General features: G+C 48.6%; 1 protein-coding gene across 1 annotated transcript in view; it reads left to right on the top strand.

Annotated features, from left to right (window-relative positions):
- Positions 1–14,568: 14,568 nt before the first annotated feature.
- ALDH1A3 (aldehyde dehydrogenase 1 family member A3) overlaps positions 14,569–15,666 on the top strand; it is a 37,892-nt gene continuing 36,794 nt past the window's right edge. The window contains exon 1 of the mRNA XM_074837631.1: positions 14,569–14,815. Within this exon, the coding sequence (XP_074693732.1) occupies positions 14,714–14,815 (102 nt within the window). The 5' untranslated portion in view covers positions 14,569–14,713. The remainder of the gene's footprint in view (positions 14,816–15,666) is intronic.

The following is a 15,666-nucleotide window of genomic DNA, read 5'->3' as shown; positions in this document are numbered from 1 at the left end:
GAGGGGTTTAACAACCCTTCTCCAGGAAAATATTTTACTAGGTAACAAAAAAAAAAGTTATTGAAAACACATATATTTGATACTTTTGGCAATTCGTTTTACTACTTGCATTTCCAATTCATTGGTATAGTTCATGAAAAAAAATATTTTTGCAGTTGGGTCATGTTATTATTTCTCTAATTTTTTTTCTACTTGAAAGTCACGATACGATTTCTTTCTGTGAAACAACAAAGACAAGAGCTGCTTGCCCACTTTGGTGATCCTGTAGATGTTTTAGGGAAACAGGGTCTGCTGAAAGTGTAGAATACACACAAACATGCCTACAGGAAATTATGGCATCTTTCTGCATTTCTGTGTAACTAACGTTATATCTGAACCAGCTAAAAAAGAGCCAGGGGAAGAACTAATATGTTGAATCTTCTAAGGAAAAAAAAGAAGGTATCCTTTACTAGGCAGTATTAAAGTCTTTTTTAAAAATTAGATAATTTTGCATCAGATCACCCAAACTGTTCTTGGCAGTGTTGTGTGACTTGGATAAATTGTTTCATCTCACTCTCCAGCACTCCTCTTCTCTTGGCTGGTGGGAACGCACCTCTCCAGGTGAAAGCCTGGCTTGCATCTGACCTGCCCACAAAGGATCCCAGAAGAGGGCTAAGGAAAGGAGAGGAGGAGACAAGCTCTTCCTAAATCAGACTAACAGCACATCCACACTAAAAACCCAACTTAGTCTCAGATTCAAATCTGCTACATCTTTTTCCTATCTAGAGAATGAGTTTTCTCCCAAAGCTGCTTGTGCTTTAAGCCCATTTTAGCTGCCCATCATGGAAATGTGGACATGTGCTGGAGTTTTACTTTTCCTTGGGCAGATAACACACCCGTTTTGCAACAAACCATAGGCACAACCCTTCAGTGCCTGCCTGCAATCTATGCTCCCATCTCCCACCCCACCTGCTTCTTTCCTTCATGTATCTCCAAGAAGATTTTGATGGAGAGGCTCCATTTACTAATGTGCAAGGAACCAAGTAACATATGCTCTTGGAAGCTCTGCTGACAGGCAGATCTGGTGACAGCAGCATAGAGCCACTTGGCAGGCTGTGACTCCCCAGGGTGCTCTCAGAATCCTGAACCCCAACACTGGTCATCTATGAAGACCAACGCTGAACATCCACACAAGGATTTCTGCTTATTTAACCAAACTTGTCCTGGACCATGTGTGTGCTTACTTCTTACAACACTACAGGTAAGTCTAAACTTTGCTTTAAGAGAGATGCTGTAAGTACCCACGAGCATGATGTGTCCTTGTCTGTCTGGAGAACAGTGATTTTTCCTTCTAATTGCTTCCCCTATGACACATTTCGTTAGGTCCCAGCTTCCTGCCAGTTGATCTTCTCCTCACTGCATTTGTTTCCTGCTGTGCATGTAATTATGACCATGAAAGTCCATCAGCAAAATTGCAATCAATTTGAAAGATTAATGAATCTCACGCTTTCCCCCTCTCCTCCCCCCAAAATTAGAAAGCCCACTCTGTAGTTTCCAGCACACATCTATCATTACACACTCCTGGGTCTCAGGTAAATTAGCAACCTGATTCTTTTCCCTGCTGTCACTTAGAAGAAAAGGGCTTCTTATTTGCCATCCAAGGAAAAGTACAGTAAACTTAGAACTAGATAAAAGGGAAGTAATCAAATATATTTAACTGTACTCAGCCAAATCCCATTATTTGTATAGATGTTAGCTGGTGCATTTGAAGCATTAGGATAGCCTTGTCTCTAATAGGAAACAGTCCTGCTTGGTTGAAAAGTGCAATTTCTGAGCTAGTGTTCTATTTACTTAACATGAGAAGTTCAGCTTTATATATACATATGTATATGTATGAATTGCCATGGTGAGCTTGGCAGATATTTAAAAAAAGGTTACATGTCCTTGCTCTTCCACTAAGCACATGCATTTGGGGTGAACACAGCATCCCTCTGGTTCTCTTTCATAGATGGGAGATGCCTATGGGAGATGCCTTCTCAGTGTGGGAAGTTTCCTTGGATTGTCCTTCTCACTCCTACCTGAAGGAAGTGAGGAAAATAATTTTAAATAAGTCGGCTCCTACATATCAGAGGGCACAACCTCCCCGCCGTTGTGGAGAAGAACAGCTTATGAGGTATAGGGAAAACGTAGGGGCAGACTGAGCAGTCACGGTAAAGGAACATGCTGTGAGTATCTCATGGAGATAATAACCACGGTGAGGGTTGTAGGAGAACACAGAAAGCCTTCAGCTGGTGCTGGGACCACAGGTTTTGAAAATATATGGACAACATGATGGCAGTGCTTACAGAAGGGATGCTCCTTCCCTTGGCTGCGTGGGGAAGGAGGAATGCGCCACCTCTAGACGGCTGCGATCGACAGTCCCACGAACAAGTACCTTCCTCTTCAGAAATCCCTCAGTGCCAAAACACACAGAGTACACGGATCAAGGCAAATCTAATTGGGAAACACTGCAAAAACACCTTCTTACCTTCACTGACAGGACCAAGTTATCTTTCAGGTTTTCCTGTGCAAACAGTGCAGATTTTGCTGTGAAACCATTTGATTAAGATGTTCCAATGCAAGCATTGAAATTCAGGTCCACAGATTGAGGGAGAGTCTCCCCTGGACTGTCCTCATGCCAGCACACAGCTTTTCTCAGCTCAGTTTTGTGCTCAGAAGCCACTGGTTTGTGTGTAACCAGCCAGGTAAGTAACTGGGCCTCTGCAGGAAGCCCCGCATCTTCAGGATGATGAACTAGCTCACTCTGATGTAAGTGGGCATAAGAAGATGAGACACGTTCTGGCCCCAGACTCCAGTTTTACTTTGCTCAGATGAAACATTACAACTCAACGTTGTTTCAGTACATTGGGGAGAAGAAGGAGGGAGACAAGAGCCCCCACAATGGTTTTTTTACATGCCTGAGTCAAATTACCCTCTCTTATGCGGGGCTTCTTCTGAAATAACAGATCCTACTGTAACCAAATATTGCCATCCAGGAAAGCCATTTTGCAACCAGCAAGGAGGCTTCTTCCTTCTCAGCAGCCACTGAAAAGGCCCTTTGTTCTCGGGCTGAACACCTGGAGAGTGTTATCAGCAGTGGCCTCTCCGGGCTGGCGCGCCGAGCAGCTGTGACAAGACCCAGTGGCATTGGCATTGGCAGCAGCACCTGGGAGCTGCTGGCACCCGAAAACCATGCTGCCTGGGCCATTGCATGGGCAACTTTGGGTTGTCCCCCTCTTCCATGGGGACCAGGGAAACTAGTCTGGCCTATGTTTTCCCATCCTCAGATGAACAGCCTCACTCCAAATGGTCTTTAAACAACATCAAGGAGGTGACACCTCTGTAGAGAATGGAGAACCAGCCTTGGGCATTACCATGCCTTTCTGGAGAACTGGTAATGTGAGTGGCGAAGGGCTGACACAGAGCACCGGCGTCCTGGGCACATGGTTTGAAACTGCACCTCAAAGGGTACAAGGTGGAATGGTTGATTGGCCTGAGGGGTAGGGCGTCCACCAGAGAGGGAATCGCCTGGTGTCACCCAGGACAAGACTGCACGCCCGGCTGGCCCCAGGCACAGCTTTCTTCTCTGTCCGTACAGCCAGCAGCACTCCTGTTTGTGTCCGTGAAAAGACAGTCAGACCCACGTCTACTCAGAAACTCAAGGAAACCCAACTCATTCAACCCAGCAGGTAATTCCCTGAGGGCGGGGGGTCCTTTTCCATAAACCTGACAGCAGAACTGCACACAAACAATCACTGCCAGGCACATCAGATTCAAAAACCAAAAGGTTTTCATTCTTTTGCTGCATTTTACATGATTAAAAGAAAAATCTGCACAGGGGGAGGAAAGCTGGAGAGTTAGAAAGTAGGGGCAGTCAGGCGTAGATCTGCCTGGGGTAACCTGGAGAGTTGCCTACACCAACTGAGTCTGTGCTGGGTCTGTGCGGATTTTACCAGTGGCCTCAGTGGAAATTGTATCTGCAACCCATGAGCTATTTAGCAGGTCCAGGCCTACAGGCCTTTCTCTGCATATTCATTTTCCACTAAAGTCACAGGCCAGACAGCTCACATCCTTAAAAAAAAAAAAAAAAGAAAATACGTTGTTCTGTTGTTCTTTCCTGATAATCCAGATAAAATACTCACTCCTACAAGGGAGTCATGCATTGATACATTGGGGGATTTCAGCAATGCCTCATCACAGGATGCACAGCTCTGCAAAATATTCGTTCTGGAGTAGTTCTGCCAAATACCGAGAGCAAATTGCATAATGTGAGAAGGGGCAGACCGCAGCTGAAGCTTCATCATCTGCAGTGGCAGTTCAGTATTAACGTCACGAGTTGTTCCATACGTGATGGCATCGTTTCCATTTTCTTTGGACTGTAGCAGTGAAAGAACAAACATTTGGAAAGGTTCAAATGAGACCTTTGAGGGCCAGCGCTGAGTCCCTGTGAGGTTCAGATAAACTGACAAAATAACATCCTGCAAAAGCTTTACCTGGGACTAACCACAATTTCTGTGTTCATGTTCAGGCAGTTTGTAGCATAGGGGCCACTTTGAGCCTTGGTCTCTGTCCAGACACCAGTACCAGCTCTCCCATGACTTTATGTTCACATCCCTTTCTAATGTTCCTCCCTTTCTTCCTCACGAAGGGAAGATTTCCAGGTTTGTTCCTTTTAACTTTGTTCGTGGTAGCACTCATGACAGAAGGACTTAGTGTCTATTTAGCGTCTTTGCAAGGAAAAGGGAGAAACTTCTCGGTTACATAAAAGTTTGTATCAAAATTCAAGAATCCGGATTAATTATAGGAGACTTGCCTTGTATCATTCAATTTGTTTGAATAGCTTTAAAGATTAAGCAGATCCAAGGCCTAACAGAACCAGAGCCAGTAAGACAATAGCTGAGATTTTCCTTTGAAACAAAATATACAGGTGGTTTCTGTGAGTTTCTGTGTCTATCTGCCCGGCTTTTTTATTTTTATGTCGTATCCAATATCACAGAACCTGGCAGTAGAAATCATATAGCAATTTGTGAAAGCTTGTTGCTGTTCTAGATATCATATAGTCTGTTCCACACCAGCAAAGACAAAACCAATGCCTTTACTCCTCAAGTTTTCATTCAAAGGATAATGATCTCTGGTAACAAAATATTTGGCAGTAGCATTATTTAAAATGCACAGAGGAAATGTTTGTCCCTAATTCAAGGGACTGTGGTCACACAGTCTCTATTCACTTCGTATTTACCAACGAATGCCAAAGGCTAATCTGCAAAAAAGCCCAGGAACAGAGTTAAGTTTATCACACTCCATCCTTAACCCATCCCATTGTAAGGGAGAAAAAAAGTAATTACTGAATTTCTTTGTGGCCAGAGAACTTATAAACTCTGTGTTATACCCAGCAGGCTGTAATGGCTCCTTCGGTAAATATCTAATTAAGCGGTTGGGGTGGGGTTTTTTTCTTTCACCGCATACTTTTGTGTTTTAAAATCCCTTTGCATTAAACGACTTCTCGAGTTTTCCAAATTTCTCACACGCACAGAAGAGGGAAGTAAGAAAAAAAACAGAGGGGAGATTTCGGTCGTGGGAACAGGAGTCAGAGACGGGGATTTGCAAAGGCTAAAGGCAAATCCTTCCCGAAATCTCCATCTAAAACACCGAAAACCGCAGCCACGACCTGCTCGGGACCGCTGCCTAGCTGGAGAGGGAGAAATAAAACCAGCCCGAGGGGGATGTCCGCGTTTGGGGAGGGGCGGGGGTCGCTCCCCGAGAACCAAAAGCCGTTAAAACACCGCGAAGGGCAGTGCCTGGCGGTGGCGTGTTGGGAAAGCGACGGGTTTGCTTTTAATTGTGCAAATCCAGAACTTGGGAAGTTTGACCGGCCCCGGTTCGGCATTCATGTGCCTGCCGGTCCTCCCCCCACCCCACTCCCGCGGCCGCCCGGTACCGCGAACCCCCGTTTTTCCCCCGGAGCACCCGAGCGGTGGCAGCACGATCGCGGCCGGCCCGACTCGGTGATGCCGCGACGATGCCCAACGCCCGCGGGGTAGGGGAGAAACTTCTCCGCGGGTGGGGAAAGGAGCCGAGCATCCACCCCCCACTCCGCTTCTCTCCTTCAGGAGAGATTCTCGGCTTCAACGGGGCCGGCGGGGCGATAAGAAACCTGCGGATCTCCTGCCCAGAAAGCGCGGAGCCGGTGCCCGGGGAAAGCTACCTGCTCCCGGGATGCGCCGCGCTGCGAGCAGTGGGGACGGTCCCAGCCGCTGCCCATCAGCCTCGCGGCTCCTCCGGGCACCCCGGGGATCCCCCCACACCCTCCCGGCCCAGCTTAAACCCGGCGAGATTAATCAAGGTTTTGGTGAGCTTTTTTGTTTGTTTTTCATCGAGCCACGTCGTGGTGCCGAGGCTGGGCTGGAAGGGGCTGAGCCCCTCCTGGGAAGGCCGGGGGCAGTCGCGCATCCCGGCTGAGCGCCCCCCCGCCCCCTCCACCTCGGGGAGGTCGGGAATAGCTCCGCATCCCGGCTCAGCCCCCTCCTCGACCCCAGGAAGGCCAAGAACAGCCCCGCATCCCGGCTGAGCTCCGGCCGCCCCGCCCCGGCTCCGGCCCCGGGGATGCGGGTCTCTGCCCGCGGGGAGGGAGCCGGGCCGGGGCGGCTCCTCCCCTGCGCCCCCGATCTCTCCTGCCCCTTACTCCCTCGTTAGGAAAGTGTTAGAAAGTTGCTGAAGTGCGAAATGAGCCTGCGAAATCTCGTTGTCCTCATTAAACTCTGACAAGGAGGGTGACAAGAAGCAGCGGAGGGGAAACAATGCGGGCAGTGTTGGGGAGAGCCCCGCGCCGGGGGCAGCCTTTGTGCCCGCCAACAAAAGCTCTTGTTTGCATGTGTTAAAGTCCATTAAACCCCGGCAGCCCCAGGTGCAAACGCCAGCCCGGAGAGGCCGCGCCACCTTCCGCGCCCGCTGAGCGCGGCGGCAGCACCGCGGCTCTGCCCTCAAAACGCCGGGATTGTCGGGGCGCCCCGGCTGGAAACGGGCAGCGGGACGGGGGGCACGGCCCTGGCGGGGTGTCCACGCCGGGGGCCTCTTAATGAGGGCCGGCTCTTCATTAACAGGCGTGCAATGCGAGCGTGCAAACCTGGGGGGGTTCTCTCTCTTTTTGTGTGTGTGTGTGTGTGTGTGTGCCCCCAGATTCGCCATTAGTGGAAGCGAGGGCTCTGCGGCGGGAGGACGGACACAATGTCCTATTGTGCTGCTCAGCCCTCACCGGAGGGGACACGGATGGAACCCCACGGCCCAGGGTCGTCAACACGGACCCGGGGCAAAAGAGCCCAGCGGCCGTGCGCTGTTATTTGGGTTGTTCCGTTGCAGCTCATCAAGGTGTGTCAGGACGTTGTGAAATCAGAAAATTCTTATAGAAGGTACCCCCAAGGTTAGGGGGAGACCAGGTTTCCAACTCCTCATGCAAACAGCAGAATTCAACCCAAAAGGTGCCAAAGAGAGGGAATGTGCAAAGACCAAACACAAAAAAAGCCTTGCACAGGTCAAAGCCTATAAAAACAACCTCACCAGTTTCATATGACTGGCACGGCACTTTGTCCAAGAAAAAGTATTTCCAGGTTCTGTTGCAACAAGTCCACATCCCTTTATCCCCAGTGGGTCTGCCTGGGATCTGCCCCACGGCTATTTTAAAATGTGCTGTTAATAACAATTCATTACAGTTGATAGAACCCGGAGACTTGCCTTTTATTTTGCAATTAGACATAAAGGCTCTGATCTGGCAAATGCTATGCACCGTAAGCATGTGAGTAGCTCTGCTGAAGTCATCTGGGACTGCTCATGTGCTTAACATTAAGCCCATGCGAGTTTGCAGGATCAAGGCGCGAGACAGTATCTTCTGTAAGGATATTTGTTTACCCACTCTGTTCTGTATTTTCTAGGTTCATGACTGTGCCCTGCAAAACCATTTCTCTGGCAAGCCCTGAAGTGGCTAGAGTCCGCTAGGCACAGCTCACAAGGAGCGTTCTGAAGCCAAATGATCCTTCTCGTAAACAAAAATTATTTGCAGGAGCTTGATTCGGGAAGACATTATGGCATGGGGTACGTTGCATTGCAAACTGTTCAGCTGTGCAAGCCTGTGTGTACTGAGGCGTTAATGCAGAATCGTTGGGCATTGGGCCCAGAACAGATGTGACGATGAGTGAGAGCAAAGAGACGGGGAGGAAGCAGCAGAAGAAGAAAGCACATTTTAGGCTCCTCAATTCCTGACTAGGCAAGTGCCGCTTCCAAAGCCTGGGCACCGGCCCCAAAAGCCTCTTATCAAGAGAAAGTAGGAAGCAACATGATCTGTGGAGAAAACAAACATATTTGTTTTTTCATTTTCCAATCTTGCAAACAATAGCTGTTTGTAGGCAAATAATCCTCAGGTCTGCATCGCTAGATCAATGCAGGGAGTGGTTCCCATCGGCTCCGCGGTGCCAGACACACTGAATGGTTTGTAATGAAACAGGTCCTTGAACTTCTTCACAGCACAGACACTATCTTAGTAGGTTATCATGCACTTGCTTCTGTTCCTGCTCCCACTCTCCTCGTCTTCCAATGCTAGGCCTGCCAGGGAGACGTGAAGGCAAGAGGAAATCGAAGTTGGTTTAATAGAAAAGGCTTCGAAATAGTCAGCTGGTTGCTATTTCCTTGTCACTAACTTTTCCAATTTACTTTTGGGGCCAGGCAAACTAAAGGGAAGGCCAGTCCTCGTGCACGCTCACAGTTTAATACCTATGATACACATGAAGAAAATTAATTTGACTGAGGATTTTGCTTTATGAAGTAATTACAGTGCAAAGTATAAAAAGGCTGTGCTTTGTCTTGAGCCACCAAAGTCCTGGTTTGCATCATGAGGTCATATTTAGGGTTACAAATGTTTACACAAATAAGCATCTCACAGTATCTCACATCACTTCTCTTCACCTTCACTGACAGGTTTTGTGGAGGTGGAGAGGAATGGGAAAAGAAGCTCTTCTTCAGCCCCAGATGTGTCAAAATGGAAGCTTTAACCTACAGGGCGTGAGAAGGGCGATAGAAATACTGGGAGAGAGGTGAGTTCATGGGGTAAGGCTGCTTCCAACTCCAAGGTCCATCCAACGCACACAACCCTTCTCCACTAATAGCCAGTGCAGCCCAAGTAAGGCTGGATTAATTTAAACACCCTCACGTAATACATACTATTTCCAAAGGATCTTCATGACAGTCTGATCTTTTTTTTTTAAAAAAAAGGCATCTCTCTGGATTCCAATCCTTTTGAAATTGCATGTGAATACTTTGATAAACTGAGTAGAACCTGTCCTGGTATAAAACAGCAGACTTTTTCATGGATTTTGTGTCATTTGCAATGTCTTTCACAGCTGAAGGCAGCAGTTCAGTTATCACCATTTGGCCTATCTCTTTTATATGGCAGTTGGTCAAGTTTGTCTTCAATGAACTCAGCAAACACCTGTGTAAAAGCCAAACTTTTAAGCAGCAGTAATTTCCATTAGATAGCTACATAGTTTAGATGGGTAAATAAGCCAAGAGGTACCTTTGTTACTAAATAGCTTCTTCCAATGGGTATCTAAGGGAATATTTCTCCATCTTTGTATTCTCTGTGTCTGGAATAAACAAGCCAGGCTGGTAAGAGGGGACCAGGTTGAGGAAGCTCACTAGGCGCTGTTTGTTCCTAGGGCCTGGAATGGATCTTGGGATTTTGCAGTCAGAAAATATTGGGGAAAACAAACTGAAACCAAACCCGCTGGTAAAGCACCGTCTCACTCCCTTCAAATGGCCAGCTCATATCAATTAAACAGTCCACTACTGCTACCAGGGAGCCTGTAAAATGCCAATCATATCGTAGTTAAAACCAATCCATCCTGCTGCTAGCCAATATCATGGTGAATTTGATCAAGATTAATGAAATTCATGGTCCTTTTAGTTTGCTTAGAAAAAGGAATTAAACACTAGAAAACTACACAGAGAAAACAAAGTTACAGGAACAGTAAATTTATAAAATCTGGCACAGAAAATTAAGAAAATTTCCAGATTAAAGTCACTGGGGAGCAGTGTCCAGTCAGCTGTGCATTCTGCCTTATCAAGTGTATGGTGGGAGATCTTCCGATCCGGCTTGTTGCGCAATTACAGCCGTAGCTGAGCTCAGTGGGAGCTGAGCTTCGAATGCCTGTCATCTAAAGTACTCAGGCAGTAGGTGACTCACATCGGGAATCCAAAATTATGAAGACTTTTTTTTAATTCATCGCCGCCTGCCTTCTTTCCTCACTGATAATACAGGGTCAGCATCCTCTCAAAATTATTGGAAAAGGAAATGCTGCGTGTGAAACACTCAGACTCTGCTGTCATGAGCACCATGGAAAAACCATACGGAAATGAATAATTTTGTGCCCAAAGCACAGTTTGAGTAACAGGCAGTAAAAAGCCCTGTCGCTGCACATTAAACAAGAGGAGAATAAATCATGAGGGGAGCTGCTCTTTCAGGAGCAGCAACCATTGCCAATGCGGAGTGAGGGGGATGCCTGTGGGAAAAGGGCACGGATAACTCAATTACAGCTCATCAGGATGCACAAAACCAGGCAAATTCTGATCACTCCTAGCTGTTGAATGGTGGAGTGTACAGCCTCAGTAGCCTTTAGTGTGTATTGTTTCACACACATATTTGTGTGTGTATGTGCTTCGGGGTATATGTGAAATAAGCAGAATAAGCTTTGGCTCTGCGCCACGTTAACTACTCTACACAGCTACGGGACTTCTGGTCAGCCTGAAGCACGGGCTGAGGTCTAGATGCAAAATATCATTGAAATATCAACTGATCAACTTGTATAGCAGCTCTCAATGGCTACACCACTGCTGACTGGGCAACTACTGTCCTGTAGGTGACTACGTGCCCCACCGCCAAGTCTGTCTGCACCCATGGGGCAGGATGGCACACAGGTCATCTGGAGAGGTCTTCACTGGTCTCTGGATACACCCCCCCTGCACTCCCAGTGTGAAGCCAGGACATAACACACATGTATGCAGGAGCAGTCTATCTGAAGGAGTTACCACCCATAATATTCCCTTCATGATGGTTAAATGAGGTGGGAAAGTCAGAGAAATTAGTTCCTGCAGAGACCCTTGGCATCCATAGCAGATAGGGAGACAGCTACATCATAGCACGAACGTGTCCTGTGCCTGCGCTTGGCACAGACAGACAGACCGGCACAGAAAAGTGTGGTCAGGTCTAATTCAAGGTGGCAGATTTAAGGGAGTACATGTCTGACCCGACAGAGGAAAGGCAATCTTTGTGCTGGCTGGCAGAGAAGAGCTGCTGTACTCACAGTCTAGAAACTTTCTGTGAGATCTGGCTCTGCAGAGCAGCACAGCACCAGGGAATTCACAGCTATCGCAGGCAGTGCAGCAGGTTAAGGATACATATTGCAGACATCTCTGTGAACACTGCTGCAACAGGAAAATATAACAGGGTGACTCAATAGTAATGTGACCTTTCATTAACAGTCACTTCTCCTCTTGCATCTGTTTCTGACACATTTATCAACTGTTACAAACTTAGGTAAAACCCGTCTTTTCAGTGCTGCTATCTGAATGGTGGCATGGCCCTCCTGGAGCATGGGAATGAATAAAAAATGTCGCTCTCTTGTTCTGATTGGGGCTCTGCAGTTGCTTTTAGGGCATCTCCTGCTGAGCTCACTGCTCAGCAGTCTGGAGGAGCGAGGGTCTCCACCTCTGTGGATCTGATAGAAGCACCAGTGAGAGGACACATCATCTCCTGAAGCTGGTGGAGTTGTTCCGGTTTATGGTAGGACTGAGTTTGCCTGACAAAGGACCAACCAGTGTCCATGAAACTCTTTGACGGTGGAACGTTTTGTTACCCTTCTTGTGACATTACTAGGGGAAACATTGCATACAGCTATGTATATTGGTTAAAGTTCATTATTTCAGCTCATTCATATGGCACTGACTCACAATTCATTGACTTCGTACAGCCTTTTAAAAATCTCACACATCCCCAAGCCCTGTACGTGGAACTTTTGCCTTAGATATATCTCACACCACACCAACATTAAATCAAAGAAGCAATAATGACCAAAATAATTTTCCCAGGAATGTCTTGTAAAAAATCTTTCTCGTAAGAGATAAGAGACAAGGTCATTGCACATGAGACAACCCACTGGAATGACTCTTTAGACATTGCTTGTCCTGGAACTTCTTATTCATCATTCTCCTCGTCCACATATTTTGTCCTCTAAAGACAAGAGTACTTTCCACTTCAGCTGAGTGTTTCTGTGGGCAAAATACAGACAGAAAAGGATAAATTCTATCGATATTGTATCACTTCTGTAACAATTTCCTCCTTGCTCCCTGATATTTGAATTATCAAAGTATTGCCTATAGTGTTGTGATACATTCTGGTAAAACCAGAAATGCCAAATTACTAGAGGCCCCAAAATGTTCTGTTGCCAGACCATGCCACTGGCCCCAAAATGGATCAGTGGCCATGTCTTTTCCAGACATAACAGACAGAAACATCTCCCATCTCAGACTTCAACTGGCGCATCCTATCAGTCACCTCGTAGTTTTGTTGATGACATCTAAGGATAGCTTGGATCCTAACTGCTCTTTATTGGGACTAGGAATATATTGGAATTTGGTTAAGAGATTCTTCTGCTTTGATGCTTCTGTAGCTTTTGTGGGAAATAGCAACTGGACAGTTAAAAACGGACAGCTTAGAAAGAAATGTTTCTGCTGTTGTAATGCATCCCTTTATTTCCGGAGAATGTTCATTTGATTCTGCCATTGCATACAAGGATATTCTCACAAATTATTTATAACTGAAGCACCTTCCCATTGGAAGAGAAAATTTCATCTTGCAACTGCTAGGCAGGATGAGTCCTTTGGTATTGACAGTTCAATAGAAATCGATTCAGTGATTTGTCTGGTGAAAATATGTAGATTGGTGGCAGGGGGGGGGGAATCTTCCTTTGTGGTATTGGCAGCTCTCAGGAGCCAAGCCTCATCAGAGAGGTTTTCACCTGGGCAAAGGACCTCCTTGAATATCCTGCAAGCTGCAGGAAGTGGGGTTTGATTCATCAGTGGTACTTTCCCTTCTGAATCAGCACTAACTCTTATGCTGCTATGATATCACAGGCTATCTGCCTTTGGAAGCGCTGAGTATTTTTAAGCATTCTAACAGCAAAGTGCTGACTATTGCTGGGGATTACAGATTCTGTAAAACATTTTGTAAGATAACTTCTGGCATCTTGCCACTTGTTATATGGAAAATATGTTGTATTATCTTCCATGTGTGTGTGGGTGTAAGGGTGCTCCTAGTGTCCTGGCCCCCAGCCTGCAAAGACTTACACATATTTTATTCAGAATGAAGTTAAGCAATACATAATGAACTTGTTCAGGCGCAGAGCCTAGATCTGTCACTTTAGACATGTTCCATATCCTTTAGGACTTCTTGAAAGACAGCATCTTTCTCGATGTTTGGAGTACGCTACTATGAACACCGCGCTGGAAGTTGACTGTGTGGGACACAAGTATATTGGTTATCACTGTAGGAAGTTTCAGCTGAAGAGCCTGGTTCTGTCCCTGTAGGCTGAAGTCCTTTGACTGGGATGGTCAAACTGGGGTGGTCAAACTGGTCCCAGACTCACAGGATGTGGAGGAGCTGCTGTCAGCTGCACATCAGGCATTTGATGTAATGCTTCTGCCTTCTTATCTTGATCAGCCCTGGAAAGCTCTGCAGAGCCTCTGAGTGAAGGACGGGGGGTAGCAGGTTGGGGTAAGAAAGTCAGGGCACCAGGAATGGCAGAGAAAGGCCCTTGTAGTTGGAGATAGAGGCTGTAACATGACAAGCGAGGGGAGAGCCTTCCAGACCGTCCACTTCCCAACACCATGTCTGGGGAGAGTGGAGGTATTTCTGTGGAGACCCATGCGTCCTCTTGTGACTGACTTCTGAGTAGGTTTCGACGGGACGCAGAGGCAGCAAACGACATGTCCTCCCACATCCACCCTGGTGCCACCCTTTGGGAGAAGGTGGTTGCTCAGCTCCCCGAAGCCCGGCTGGCTGCGACAAGGCCCCCTCCTTCACTGCCCTTGTGTGGGGAGAGGCCCTGAGCGATGGCGATTTCCGAGCAGAGGAGTCGGTGGCCCTGTGGGCTGCTCCCTGCCCCAGCCCTGAGGGGAGCCCTGAGGGGAGCCCTGAGGGGAGCCCTGAGGGGAGCCCTGCGGGAGCCCAGAGGGAGCTCTGTGGGGAACCCTGTGGGAGTCCTGAGGGAGGCAGCTCTGAGGGCAGCCCTAAGAGCAGCCCTGAGGGGAGTCCTGTGGGGAGTCCTGAGGGCAACCCTGAAGGAGCCCGGAGGGAGCCCTGGGCGAGCTCTGCGGGAAGCCCTGCGGGCAGCCCCGAGGGAGCCCTGCGGGCAGCCCGGAGGCGGCCGGCGCGGCCCGCTGGCGCCCCCCGACCCGACGGCAGCCGCGGTGCCTCGGCGGGGCGGTGCCGCCCGTTACCTGAGGGCCGTGGCCGCGCGACGGGGCGGGGCGAGAGGCGGGGCGGGGCGGGGCGGCGGCCAATGGGGGCGGGCGACGGCGCCCGGCGCGCGCCGCTCTTAAGGCGGCGCCGCGGGCTGTCAGCGGCAGAGGGCGGCGCGGGTTCGACGGCGCGGCCATGGCCGCCCTCAACGGCGCCGTGGAGAACGGGCAGCCTGACAGGAAGGTGCTGCCGCCGCTGCCACGGCCCCTGCGGAGCCTGGAGGTGAAGTACACCAAGGTGAGCTGGCGAGGGGAGGCGGGCAGCGGGCTTCGCTGCGACGTCGCTGGTGCTTGGTGGAGTCAGGCTGGTGGTGAAGTATTATTTTTTTTGAACATAAAGTTTTCTCCCTCACTGTCATTTCTCTTAATGTATTTTTTTTTATTATTCCTCCTGCTGCCCTAGACAGTAGGTTTATGGGGGTGTAAGTGCAGTTGAGTTACTGGTGCAAGCAGATGACTCTGGCATTTCTAGGGGACCTGCTGTTGCCCCAAACCCTAAAGCCCAAGAAACCAACATTTTTTTTAGAAAAAAAAAAAGCACCAAACTTGTGGTGCTGCCTCAGGTGCCCATGGGCACCTCTCCCTGGCTGTGTGTCAGGCCCCGGTGCTGATCAGTGACAGGCCTGCTGTGTGAGGGCTGTGGTGCCACGTTGGCCCATCCCCTCCTGGTCACCCTGATGACATCTTCTCACAAACCCACATGGTAAAAGTGTTTAGCATCACATTAGCACTTGGTGGAATCTGATTTGGATGGGGTGAGCCCAAGCAGAGGGAAGGGGTTTATCTGTGAGAAGGGTGCTTGCCTAGGTTGTGTTCAGCTGTCCTTGAACTGGTGTGAAGCTCCCCTGTGTGGGATGGGGCCCTGCTGGAAGGGGGTTCAGTGCCAGGGGGTGGGTTTGGGTCCTGGTGAATGCAGGGAGTGTGGAGGAGGGCCAGCGTCCTGCAGGACTGGACCTTCTGAAAGGGCTCTGTGATGGGACTGGGGCTCCCAAAGAGGAGAAGTGCTCATGCATGTCTTCTTGGTGGCTCTCCGTCCCAACAGAGCTCTTCCATGGCCTCCCCTCAGGATGAGGAGTCAGGCAGCAAGCC

The sequence above is a fragment of the Strix aluco genome, chromosome 12, assembly GCF_031877795.1.
Source record: "Strix aluco isolate bStrAlu1 chromosome 12, bStrAlu1.hap1, whole genome shotgun sequence".
In the NCBI taxonomy this organism is placed as follows: Eukaryota; Metazoa; Chordata; class Aves; order Strigiformes; family Strigidae; genus Strix; species Strix aluco.
The sequence above is the reverse complement of the archived record's forward strand: the minus strand, read 5'-3'. Positions and strand labels throughout refer to the sequence as shown.